The sequence below is a fragment of the Nansenia antarctica genome, assembly GCF_963989245.1.
Source record: "Nansenia antarctica genome assembly, chromosome: 15".
Classification (NCBI taxonomy): domain Eukaryota; kingdom Metazoa; phylum Chordata; class Actinopteri; order Argentiniformes; family Microstomatidae; genus Nansenia; species Nansenia antarctica.
Genome location: NC_137685.1, coordinates 9,859,554 through 9,873,476, shown reverse-complemented (window position 1 = coordinate 9,873,476; position 13,923 = coordinate 9,859,554). Strand labels below are relative to the sequence as shown.

The 13,923-nt window shown below is 47.4% G+C and overlaps 1 protein-coding gene across 4 annotated transcripts in view; it reads right to left on the bottom strand.

Annotated features, from left to right (window-relative positions):
• slmapa (sarcolemma associated protein a) overlaps positions 1 to 13,867 on the bottom strand; it is a 76,719-nt gene extending 62,852 nt beyond the window's left edge. For all 4 annotated transcript variants that reach the window (XM_080545694.1, XM_080545695.1, XM_080545696.1 and 1 more), the window contains exon 1: positions 12,321 to 13,867. In XM_080545694.1, coding sequence (XP_080401820.1) covers positions 12,321 to 12,518 — 198 coding nt within the window. In that variant the 5' untranslated portion in view covers positions 12,519 to 13,867. The remainder of the gene's footprint in view (positions 1 to 12,320) is intronic.
• Between the last annotated feature and the right edge of the window lie 56 nt (positions 13,868 to 13,923).

Here is a 13,923-nt window from a genome sequence, read left to right as displayed (position 1 = left end):
GTAAACCAGCTCCTTTCCCTTCTTGTTTTTTTTCTTTCCTAGCACCAGGGGAGCCACCCCTCCCAAATTTCGTTGTTTGGTACCTGTACTATAGCAATGACAATAAAGACCATTCATCCATTCATTCATTCATTCATTCATTCATGTATGTATTTTTTGTTGTTCCTTTTTGGCTGCAGTGTGGTGTTAGCCCAAAACAAATTTCCCAGTCATGGGACAATAAAGTGACTTTTGACTTTGACCTGTAGAAATACATAAGCACCTGTCCACACCTGTAGACCTAGAGATAAGCACACTGACCGAGAATAGAGCCTGCCAGTTACCGGAAATAGATTACCACATCGAGTGAAGCAACTCAACTGTGAGAAGGCCCGACTGATGACTCATAACTTGAGTTGACTTTCTAGTGTCGGCTGGGCCTCAACGAGAGGCTCGTCAGGTCTCTGGGGAAGTGAGCGACGTGAACAGAAGAGAAAGGAGAGAGGAAACACGTTCCCACGACACAGGTGTCGCTAGCCAATAGGCCTTCGCAAAAACAACGCATTTCTCCCCCTTGCCGCGCTTACGTCCATGTCAATCCAATACCAATAGCCCCCACAGTAGAACCTAACCCTGACATGGTGTTCAGAACGTTGGCTATTAAACGTTATACACAACACGAAACGATCATTTTTCCAATGACGCCATCTTGTAAACAGAAAGCGGCATGGGGATGAGTGGAGCCAAAAAGCAAGGTGTGTTAAACACAGAAAGATCTGCCTCTGTGCCAACCCAAGGATCTCCCACACAGGCGGAGAGAGACCTCCCAGGTTGGAAACGTTCACAATTCAACAAGGACAACATTCCATGGAATGACATCACATGAAATTTAGACCAGACATTGGTATTAACTCAATAAAACTAACTACACAGCTAAAGAAATTGTAACCCTCCGATGTCATTCTCCTTTATTGCACACAACCTTTTTTTTCTTATGGATTGGAGTGTTACAATTTCTTTAGCCGTGTAGTTTTATTGAGTTAATACCAATGTCTGGTCTACAGTTTTATGTGAATAGCTGCAACGGAAATATGTTGAATTAAAAAGTTGTTGATGTGTTGAATACTTATTTCCTCTACTGCATGCTTTCAACTTCCAGTCTGTGTGGAGTCGAGGCAGCGGATCTGTCCAGACACAGCGCAGGCAGCCATGTTGCTGTGAACTTCAGGTCAGCGCCAGTCGGAAGGAGTTCCCCCACCTCCAATCTCCAATCTCCTCTCTCCCTCCCCCTCTCCCTCTCTCTCTCCCTCTCTCTCTCCCTACCTCCCTCTCTCTTTACCTCCCTCTCTCTCTCTCCATCTCTCTCTCTTTCCCTCCCCCTCTCTCTACCTCCCTCTCTACCTCCCACTCTCTCTCTCCCTCCCTCCCTCCCTCTCTCTACCTCCCCCTCTCTCTCTACCTCCCTCTCTCTCCCCCCCAGCTTGCTCCAGGCTCTCTGCCTGACTCACCGTCGGGCTCAGGGCCAAAGCCTTGGGAGGCCAGAGGGCCGGTCGCCTGGCCTGGAAACTCCTTCATAACATGTCTCACGTGAGTGGAACCCCTCTCTCTCTCGGTGTCTCACGTGAGTGGAACCCCTATCTCTCTCTGTGTCTCACCCCTCTCTCTCTCTCTCTGTGTCTCACCCCTCTCTCTCTCTGTGTCTCACCCCTCTCTCTCTCTGTGTCTCACGTGAGTGGAACCCCTCTCTCTCTCTCTGTGTCTCACGTGAGTGGAACCTCTCGCTGTCTCACGTGAGTGGAACCCCTCTCTCTCTCTGTCTCACGTGAGTGGAACCCCTCTCTCTCTCTCTCTCTCTGTCTCACGTAAGTGGAACCCCTCTCTCTCTCTCTCTGTCTCACGTGAGTGGAACCTCTCTCTCTCTCTCTGTGTCTCACGTGAGTGGAACCCCTCTCTCTCTCTGTCTCACGTGAGTGGAACCCCTCTCTCTCTGTCTCACGTGAGTGGAACCCCTCTCTCTCTCTGTCTCACGTAAGTGGAACCCCTCTTTCTCTCTCTGTCTCACGTGAGTGGAACCTCTCTCTCTCTCTCTCTCTGTGTCTCACGTGAGTGGAACCCCTCTCTCTCTCTCTGTGTCTCACGTGAGTGGAACCCCTCTCTCTCTCTGTGTCTCACGTGAGTGGAACCCCTCTCTCTCTCTCTCTCTGTCTCTACTCTGCCATCCGCACACAGGCTAGCTAGCAAGTGAACAGGCCGTTTCAAGGCCTTTCTAGAAGAGGAAAAGAACAATGTAAACTTGAACCCTTCCATTTAGAAGAGGTCATGGAGACTTCTAGGAAAGGCAGAAGTCCTGTTCCACTCTGTCATCACTGGGTTTAACCAATCATTAGCCAGAAGTGTGACATCATAGTTTAAAAACTGCACACAAAGAGGGAGAGGGAGTTTGCACAGTGTTCAAAGTACTATTCAGTCCCAAGGACACGGTCTAACAGAGCAGGCTCACCTGACACTGATAATACAATTCTCCAACATGGTACTGTACTGTACTGTACACACACACACACACACACACACACCCACACACACACAGATTAAAGGTGGTGTGTTTGTGTGTGGGGGCAATAATTGATAAACTCAATAAACTTGAGCTCCTGTCTGCACCATCTTCATTCATAAGATGCATTTCGTCTGTCAGCCAACCACAGGGCAGGTGGTCTGCATTCTAAACATCAAAAGGACCTCTGATTGGCTTAAAATGGTACTTGAATAACCTGACCACGGCGCCAACTGCAGCTTAGAGACGGGAGACGCTGATTACGGGTTTCCTAGCAACAACCTTGGGAGAACACAAACAAAGCTTCTGCTGTGATCAAACATTGGCTAAGTGAAGAGCGCCTGACGACGCGGAGAGTCTCAGAGGAGCCGGCGTAACAACGTGTGTCTGAGGCAGACCTGCTGTTCCTCAGCCCAGCGCCACGACAGGCAGATTCAGAAACCACAGGGGTAATAAAAAGGTCAGAGGAAGAGGAAGAGCAAGATGGTGAAATGCCATTCTGGCGGCAAACATCAGGGTAGGATGGAGCCCTGGGGAACACCTCACCGGCAAGACCAGGCTGTCCATCACGCCTGCCTGACGGCCTGCCTGCCTGCCTGACGGCCTGTGTGGTAATACTGTTATTATCACCAATCGCTGTATTTACCCACCAACTGTCAAGGAAATCCCGGAACCCGAACCACCTGTCTGTCTGCTACCCTTCTGTCTGTCTGTCAGGCTCCTGGGTGATCTGTCTGTCTCTACCCAGTAATACAGGCTCCGATAGGGGGTGATCTCTGTCTGTCTGTCTGTCTGTCTACCCAGTAATTCAGGCTCCGATAGGGGGTGATCTCTGTCTGTCTGTCTGTCTGTCTACCCAGTAATTCAGGCTGCGATAGAGGGTGATCTCTGTCTGTCTGTCTGTCTGTCTCTACCCAGTAATTCAGGCTGCGATAGGGGGTGATCTCTGTCTGTCTGTCTGTCTGTCTGTCTGTCTCTACCCAGTAATTCAGGCTGCGATAGAGGGTGATCTCTGTCTGTCTGTCTGTCTACCCAGTAATTCAGGCTCCGATAGGGGGTGATCTCTGTCTGTCTGTCTGTCTGTCTGTCTGTCTACCCAGTAATTCAGGCTGCGATAGGGGGTGATCTCTGTCTGTCTGTCTGTCTGTCTGTCTGTCTACCCAGTAATAGGGGTGGGACGATTAGAAAATGTCATGTCACGATTATCGTGGGCAAAATAATCGCGATCCACGATATTATCGCGAGAATTAAAAAAAAAAAAAAAAAAAAAACTTTTTTTTAGAATGCCAATAAAACACACTGTAATCACTTTAACTTAGATTTTGTTGTATTTTTATTGAATCATGTTAATAACATTAACATCATTTTAAAAACATCTTGACAAAAATCAAAATCTTTAATAAAATCTTAAATAAGGTAATGATAAATTATAAAGTATCACTGCATAAATAAAGGAAAAAAATACTGTCAAACAAAACTTGAACACTGACACTTTTCTGTCATCAAACTGAGTGCTAGCCTTGTGGCTTAGAGACTTGAAAGCTTCAAGATAGGTTAAAGTGCAAAAATGTCAACATGTTCACTTTTTCGGAGAGGTGTGCTCGGAGAGGTGTGAGTATGTGCCCACTGGCACTAAAATGTGCCCACTGGCACTAAACACTCTCTCTGAAGGAACACTAGTTGCAGGTATGCATAGAAGCCTGCGGGCAACCCTGGAAAGGTGAGGCAATGGACACGGGGCCGATGCAGCCATGGTGAGAAGGCTAGCATACGTTAGTGACTGACTGACAAGGCTGACTTGACAGTCACGTTACCCATGCAGGCTGAACAATCGCGCGAGACACATTTCTGTGAGGATATTCGCGCGCGGCTCATGTGAGAAATCTCAATTATATTACTATTTATTTATAACATACGATTATGACATCCTCCCTCTCGCCAGTTTGGGGCAACATAGACTTCTCCCCTGGTGCCACGGATAGGGGTTTCAAGCGGTGGGACAGCAAAGGGATGGTTACTATCGGACATTTATATGATACGGAAATACTACTTTCATTTGACCAATTATGTAAGAAATATGACCTACCACGAAATGAGTTTTTCAGATACCTTCAGATACGAAGTTTTTTAAATAGCCAAAAAGACACTGGCCTCTGTCACCAACCCTCTCCGCTGGAGGAGATAGTCTCTGCTGGAAAGACGAGAGGCATTCTGGGGCTTGGGTATAGAGCACTTTCAAAATATGATAAAGGCAAACCTGCATTTACGCCCAAAGACTGGAATAATGACCTGAACATTAATACTGATGAAGCAACTTGGTCACTAATATGGCAATCGGCAAACGACATCTCAATCTGTAATAGGACGAAGGAAACGCAATTTAGACTACTACAACGTTTGCAGATTACTCCCCAACTTAGACATAAAATGGATCATAACAAATCGGAAATGTGTACAAAGTGTATTACCGAGGTTGGGAGCTTTGTTCATTGTGTTTGGACATGTAGATATATAGATGATTACTGGAAAGGTATAGTGGATAAAATTCATCTAATTCTAGATGTTACATTGGATAAGGACCCCATGTGTCTATTGTTTGGGTTGCCAGACAAACAACTTAAAAGTATGCATTCCAAAAGACTTCTGTGTATCTTCACTTTTTGTGCAAGGGAAAATATATTGCTGAAATGGATAGACTGCAAACCGCCTACAATAGCTGGATGGTACAAGGTAATTTTTGATATGATTCCTATGGAATATCTGACATAAGTGTAAGATAAAGACATTCTATAAGATTTGGTCTCCGTTCTTAGATTATATTGGTACCAGACTGGCTGCCATTGTAATGAAAGGTTTGGTGGATTACACTCAAGAAAGTACACAAGACTAATGTGTAACAGATCTACAATGTATGGGTCACAATATTATTATTTACTGTGCTGGTGTTGTGCTGCCGCTGTGTTTAGGACTGTAAGACATGGATGCTGTCTCCGATGGGGGTGATCCCCCCATATATTATGGCATTTGTTGTGTCATTTTCTTTTCTGTTTATTTCTGATATGTGACATTGCCTCCTCCCCCACTGTTTTTTTGTTTTTGTTTCGTTTTTAAACATTTTCTGTTTATGGACAATGTACTGCATAACAAAGTGCAAAACTAGTTTTCTACTATTAATGGGACAATAACCTCCCCCACGGATACTAGTTGTTGTTGTTATGTCCTGTTGTGTACATGTCTCTGTGAAACTCAATAAAAATATTAACCCCCAAAAAAAAAAACACATAGGTCACATACATTAATACATACAATAAAAACAGACAGACAAAGCAGTGTTTATAAAATGTAGTGCCTATTTAAAAAGTCCAGTCATTTAAAAATAATAATAAAAAAATAAAAACGATTATGACGATTATTCAACTAATTAAAATTCTCCACGATAAAGTTATCGCGGGTGTTTTTATCGCGATTAACGATAAACACGATAATCGTCCCATCCCTACCCAGTAATACAGGCTCCGATAGAGGGTGATCTCTGTCTGTCTGTCTGTCTGTCACCCAGTCTTGCTCTGGGCTGCTGCTCAGTCTGAACTGAGGCCTACAGGGAATACAGACCTGCAGTCTTAATCACACACACTCCAGACACGGCAGGGAGCACAGCACCAGAGAACACTGCATCACAAGGAGAGGGGGGGGGAGACAGAAAGAGAGAGACAAAGGGAGGGATGGATAGATAGAGAAAGAGAGAGAGACAGAGAGAGACAGAGACAGAGACAGAGACAGAGACAGAGACAGAGACAGAGACAGAGAGAGAGACAGAGACAGAGAGAGAGACAGAGAGAGCGAGAGAGAGAGAAAGAAGGAAATCTAATCAACAGCAATTAGTCTGGACCTTAGCTGGCCCGGCTGTACCTGGAACATGACACGAGTTTGACTGGAACTCCAACCGGGCTGGTTTTGCCGGCCGACAGAACCGGCCACACTCAGGGATGACCGACGACCGTACTGCGTTTGGTAGAGCAATTAAAGCGGAACAGCAGTGTCAGTTTTTCCATGCATGTGGTAATCTCTCTGCTCTGCGGTGGGGATGGGAATGAAATCAGGGCTAGTGAGGGAGAGACATAGAGAGGGAGAGAGGAGGGGGGGGGAGAGAGAGAGTGTGGTCTGCTCTCTGCTGCAGCTGATCCTCATCTGATACTGCTGGGCTGAGGAGGGCGTGGTGGTGCTTGGGGGGGGGGGGTCCCCTGACGAGGCAGCGAGGGGCGGTGGAGTCAGCGAGAGGACTAGCAAGTGCACCAACGAGGTGGTGTGCCAGTAGTGTGAGTGTGTGTGTCGGTCGGTCTGTGTGCGTGCGTGCGTGCGGGGGGCTCCAGTCAGCTGCTGGCCATTTGCCCCGTCCCCCCCTCACCTCCACACAGCCCTCTCTGAAGGACTGAGAGTCACAGCTCGGGGAAAGAGAGGGGTGGGGGGGGGGTGCAAATTCCAGCTGACTATTTTCAGCTTAGACATCACAACTCTCATTTTGCTGTAGATAGAGCAGGTGTGGGAGGGCAGGAGAGGTGTGACAGGGGAGGGGCCTCTCTGGGTGGGACAGGCTAGCTAGGTAGCACAACACAAGACACAGATTCCCATTCAAATGAATGAGCAGGCTAGGCTGTAAGCTAGAAGTAATGCTACAGAGGCTGGGATTTGTAGTCCCGGTCTGTCAGACTGCCCCAGTCCAAATGACTGGTACAAGTATCCTCATGACAGGCCATCTGAGTTGAAATACGAGGCACAATTAGAGACGCGATTAACGAGACGAACACGCGGCCAAACACGGCTGGAATGCTTTGCGGTGCATCACAAGGGCCGCGTGACCAAAGCACCAGCAGCTAAGACCGCATAAGCCGCTAGCAAAGACAAACAAAGACCACAGAGCCGTCGTACAGTCCTGAACCTCACAACACAACACACGGCAATCGCCAGGGGATCAGACCACAACAATTCCCACCCGTGCCCCGGCTGAAAGTATCAAGGCTAACCCGAACATTTCTCTTCATTTAATCAATGACGCCTCAGTGTCCCCCTCTCCAAGTCAGAGAGAGATGGAGAGGGGGAGGGAGGGAGGGAAGGATGGTCTCAGAGGGCTCTCACTGTCAGGGTGGTTCAGGGGCACCGCAGCAGATCAATCAGGTGAAGATGAGACACAGAGGGTTTAACATCACTTTAGATGGACTGGAAGATCTCATCCTTATAGCTTCTGTAAACAAACAAACAGTCACAACAACAACAACTACTAGCCTACTACTACTACTACTACTACTACTACTAGGACGTAGGCTACACATACATGAGCCTACATGAGTAACGTAAACAAACAAGGATCGAACTTGAACTTGATTTCCTGCGTCTAAGTGGTAGCAGGGTTTTTCCCCGTCCGATCTTCCTCGCGTGAACTCACACAACACGCTAACATTCACACCAGGCCCTACTCCACCACTGGAGTGCTCCGAGTCAGGCTAACCTTCCACACCATGGTCCTCTGTGGCTCAGTCGATTGAGCACTGCGCCGCTAACGACGCTTAGGTTGTGTGTTCGATTCCCGATGGGACCGTACTGAAAAATGTATGCACTCACTGCAAGGTAAGTCGCTTTGGATAAAAGCGTCAGCTAAATGGCATGCATTAATATTATTGTTACTATGGGAATCAGGCAGTTTAATATAAGAAGCAGGGTAATACATCACCAGACAATATACAGTGTTGAGGGGAGGCAGTGGAGCAGCAGTTCCTAATGATCCACGTCCTTCCCGGCTACAGCCTGCGCTAACCGCTAACCGCAAACTCATCAGGACCAGTCAATCTAACAGGCTATTAACTCAGAGACTTTGATGGAGAAGTGGGATACAGGGTGGGCAGAAACTCCTTCCCAAACATGGCCTCTGTCCCTCGGCCTTTAGGATGCACAGGCTTGGGACCGACCAGAGACAAAGATCCACTAGAAAGACTCATCACACCCAGCAGGGCCTCGTCTTTAAAAACAACCTTTAATTCCGATCAGAATGATACCGATTCTTTTTCTTTTTCTCGATCCAGGCGCAGATCTATCGGGGCGGGTGTTGAGATGTATCAGAGGGGAAAATCAGCCACCTCGATCTGATAAAGACGAGGAAAAATAAAATAAAATGACAGAATCGTTCAGCTCTAGATTAAACGTTCTGAAAAACTTGGCCCCAGAGGTACAACAGCAGAGGAGCACCAGGTGGAAATTACTTCAGAACTTTTCATCAAGGTGCCAATTAGGCTGCATTTACACCGCAGGTCGTAATGCGTAGTTCCGATTTAGTGCCTATATCCGATTTTTGGGAACACCTGGTTACCTACTTACTTCTTCAAATGAAGTACTTGCGATGGACGCAAACCAGACAAACATTATGATCCAAGCCTTTGCTTTACGAAGTATGTTCAGAGGTTTAAAAGACACGACACCTGGACATCTGTCCACTGTCCTGACCCGTCCTCTTCCATTTCAGCTTCACTAGTGTCTCGCCTCACCTTTGAACAGCTGTCGTGACTTGCGGTGACGTGAAACTAACGTCAAACGTCATCGAAATGAGAATCGGATCTGAGAATATCAGATTCAATGTGCTTTTTTTACTGGTTACACGTACATGTTATATATCCGATCTGTGCCACATGAGAGCAAGAAATCGGAATTGTGTCACTTCTACTACCTGGCGGTGTAAACACAGATGTAGAATCAACCTTCAGCCTTTATCAGACACAAAAGAGTGCGTAGCTGTGTGTGTACCATCACGCCAGACAGACAGACAGACAGCAGCTACATATGGGTGCATTGAACTGCACCTGTGTAAACAACACGCCAGACTAGACGTGCGCTCGCATTCGCCACCGAGTCTCTTTCCACTGCAGAGCTCCTAAAAGAAGAAGCAATGTTACAGTACACATACTCCCCCACCACAACACATCACCACCGCCACCACACCACAGACAGGCCCGTGGCATTTACCGTACCACATTCAAAAATGCCTCCAAGTCAAACACGGCCTTCGTCACGGACCACAAGCTCCTGAGGGGCTGACAACAGCTGGTCCGGAGGGGGGTGTTCTGACCCTGGCGCCGGGAGAGGCCGCTGGCAAGGCCAGACACACCTGGACGGCCCAGTTTACTTGACTGTGTGTAGTACGTCCTCTCCTGGCTGCGCAGATGCGGACCAACATTAGGCTCTCCTTTCAGGTCAGCGGAAAGCTGCTGCTGCTGCTGCTGTTGTTGTTGTTGTTGTTGTTGCTGGGGCGTCTTGCAGAGCTAACTGATTCAACAGGGGAGGCTGACAGAGGTAGAAATCATTGTAAATGCATGGAACGGAATGAGTAATGGTATCAAACACACATGTATTTGATACCATTCCTCATTCTGCCTCATTCCATGCATTACATGATACCATTGCTCATTCCATTCATTACAACGAGCCCGTCCTCCGGTTTCTACCTCAACCAGCCTCCACTGCTTACTGACAAGGTCCAAAGGAGGACACTATCCTGTTGGGCCGTCTTCAGTTTGGAAACATTCAGAACCTTAGATATAGGTCTGAATCATCTCCTAAGTAGGCCTTCCTCTCTGACCTGTCGCAAAGTAACTTGTAGCTGTAGGGAATTGTCTCAGCTCTATTGTGTGTTGAAATATTCCGAATATCAGAATAAATGTGTGTGATGCTAACGTGTCCCAGGCGTCCAACAACGGCAGCGCTCGTAAACAGTCGTCCTAACAAATGAACCCGGAAACGCTAACAAAAGAACTCTAAATGGAAAGAGACTTCGTAAAAACAAGGTGACCATGGACAGGTTGACTGACAGGGGAATAGTTAGGTGCTTGCTTGTCACTTCACACACTACGGGGCCGAGCCGAACCAAACCGTGCTGGCTCGGACAGTTTCCTTCCCACACTATCCTTTCTCAGGATGGATGGGGGTTGTGTAAACCAGCCCAGCTCAGCAGTGTAGGTCTAATTAAGCTACACATCAAGATAGATTTACCAAGCATGGGGCGCCAACCTCTCTGTAAAGGGCAGCAGCCCAGCATGGAGCTGAGCCTTCCACAGGACTCCGGTTCAGACGGAAGCTTGAAGAAATACCACAACAGATTACACACGGGCTTGTTCCCTGGGCCTACAACAACACCCGGCCCCTCACTCCTCCTGGCATGTGAAAAATTCACTACCTACCAGAGAGAAGAGAGAGAGAGAAGAGAGAGAACAGAGAGAGAGAACAGAGAGAGAAAACAGAGAGAGAGGGGCATTGAAGGTCCTGGCACGTTCGTAGGCCTACCTCAAATCTCCTATGGGCTTAACAGGAGAAGGCAACATTTACAGCAGCCGGCAGCACATGAGCTTACTCACTACAGAAAGGGAACAGGGAGGGGGGGGGCTGCTTGTTAAGGGGTTGGTTATAGCTACAGTGGGGCTTAAGATAATGAGACAAATGGGAGGGGTTGGAGCTCACACAGAAGCAGAGATATCAGACAGAGACATCTACCAGTTAACACGTCAAATTCACAAGCGGTGTATCTACTACAATCATTCTGAGATAAAGTGAACGCGGGATAAGATAGCCAGGAGAACACACGGCATCGACAACAGCTACAGGCATGCAACTGAACGCACCATAACTCCAGCACACAGTCCCAGTCCCCCCCAACAGAACTGGCACTCCCTATTACCTGAAAACCACACCTGTAGCCTGTCTGTCAACACCCTGCCTAACGGATATCAGACAATAGGCCTCACCACGGTGGTTGTCTCGCCTACAGCAGACCTACTCTGACGTAACCTGGAGTGCACTAACAAGGGCAGTCATCCCATTCTGCACTGTCATTATTTGGAAACAAAAGTGCACTTATAAACACAGAAGAAGCAGTTATGTAAATCAGAGGCACCGCACCTGTCATATCACCCCGGAGCACTCAGATCTCTGCAGATCAATCCGATTACTACGGTCTGACAAGCTAGTACTATCGTCAAGGAAACCTTACACCTGTGTGGGTGCGTGTGTGTGTGTGTGTGTGTCACCACGTGCTACTACACTTTAGGGTATACAGACTAATTGACGTGCAAGTACATGAGGAGCTTCGGGGAGGTATGCGAGTAGGGTGGGGACGGGAGGGGGTAAGAGCAGCTGGGTCTGGGTGCTTAAACGAGGGCAGTGCCATCATGCCAGGCCAGGCCTCATTATCTGCCTATAAGAGCCTCAAACAGACTGCTTACCAGCTGTGGTCAGGCCAATTAGGGAATCCTTCACAACATGATTCTATAAGTCTGTACCTAATAAACCCCAAGTCATGTACCCGTATCTGCCATTAGTCATGTGGGCGTGACTGCGGATGCAGACAAAATGATATTAAGCAATTCATCATCACCGAAATAAAAAACGGAGGTATCCTAACACAGGCTACACAAAACAGCCAGGCCTATAATCCCGGAGGAAGGCTTGCACCTTTCTGCAAAACTGAGAATGTGGTTAAAAAAATTGAGATGCATTGATTTGTGATGCAACCTCTGCATTTCACTGTGCATAAATCTGCTTACACTAACAAAAAGCCTGTTAGACCCGTTTTGCACGTCTAAATCGTGCAGAACATCATGCAGGCAGGCGGAAGAAGATGGTAGATCTGAGATAGATAGAGTGAGCTGCCCCCCCCCAGTAAATACAGTGAGCTGCCCCCCCCCCCCAGATGGGAGAGATGGGGCCTGGGAGGAGAGAGAGAGAGAGAGACGGAAGATGTTGGATCTTATCTTACCTTGCCCGTCTTGTGGTCGAACCAGACCAGCGCGTGGTTCCGGGACAGCACCTTGCAGTCGAACGTGGCGTTGTTCTGGGCGGGGCGGCACCGGGCCACGCTGCGCCCGATCTTGACCGGCTCCTCCAGGTACACATGGCGCTCCTGGAAGGGGTGTGAGTTGGGCCGGCAGGTGAAGATGGCCAGCGCCGAAGGCATTGATGATGGCTTGGGAGTGTTACTCCAACCAGGGACCAGGGTCAGGGTATCTTGATCCAGAGTGACAAACGTTTACGATCCCCCGATAGTGATGAATGGGTTGAGTGATTATATAGAGTTAGGCACTAACTAACCCAACCAACACAGCCAGAGCTGTATTCTAATGATCCAACAACAAAACACCGTAACATAACAATTAACAATCTAACTGGTAAAAAATAAACACATTTCCTTTATTGATTAGCTAAACAAGCTACATTACGCCCCAATAGATAGTTAGTCATCACTTATGTACATGGAAGAATCACGTCTAGACAGAATGGCATGGCTGTTATGAAACGGTCTGTCTAGTAGAAAGTTTCCCACGTCCATCAAAATCTAGACTGTCTTACAGTGCCAGACAGTCAACGCTTTGATCAGGCTAGTCAACAGCTCATCTTTAGCCCATCGGGGTAATAAGTGTCAATCCAGATTGCTAGATTACTTACAACCCTGCTATTTGACTAACTGCATCACTGACTGAAGCCACATATGAGAGTTATAAAGATGCAATGTGTTTGGGGGTCAGTGGGGGTCAGTGAACGCAACTATTGCGCGGCGAACGCTGACTACCTGGCTATCCACCAACCAATCAAAAGACTACCTGGCTATCCACCAACCAATCAAAAGACTACCTGTCAATCAACCAACCAATAAAAAGACTACCTGTCAATCAACCAACCAATCAAAAGACTAACTGTCGAACGCTGCTGCCTCTCTGCTAGTATAAAAACACACCTAGGGCTACTAGGGTCATCCATAAGTTATGTATCCAACAGAGGCTTAAGTCACTAGATGGATTTGTTTAGTCACAATCATTACGGGTTACATATGTGAGTCAAAACTGACCTTGTTTTGCTGGATTATAATGCAAGTCAAGCTAGCTACCACTCCCAGCTGAAACACAGGAGGCTTAGCATACATTAGCTGGCTATAGCTAACAGTATTGAGTTTCAGATGTTCAGAACATGGGCCGTAAACAATAACACGTAAACAAGCCAAACGAGGCTTCAGATATGATCTAAAAGAGAAATGTGTCTAGCCTCATATCTCCATTAGCGAGCATTGGACCCCGAGCAAATATGAGAGAGCTATCGGCTAAGATGTCTCTAGCTTGGCTATGGGAAAGTAGCTTACGCGCTGGCGAACTTGTCATTTAGCTTAGCGACGATTGTAGCTCAGTCTAGCTATATCAAAACGGGCCTCTTAAAATGTATAATAATATAATAATAACCCTTCTCGGTTCTCTCTGACAATAATAGAATAGTGCTAGCCTACTCTTAAAGGCCCAAAACAAACAATACTTCCGACTCTTTATCAGGTAGCTGGCAGGGCTGGTCTCTAGACGTCTCTAGACTGAGCCTGC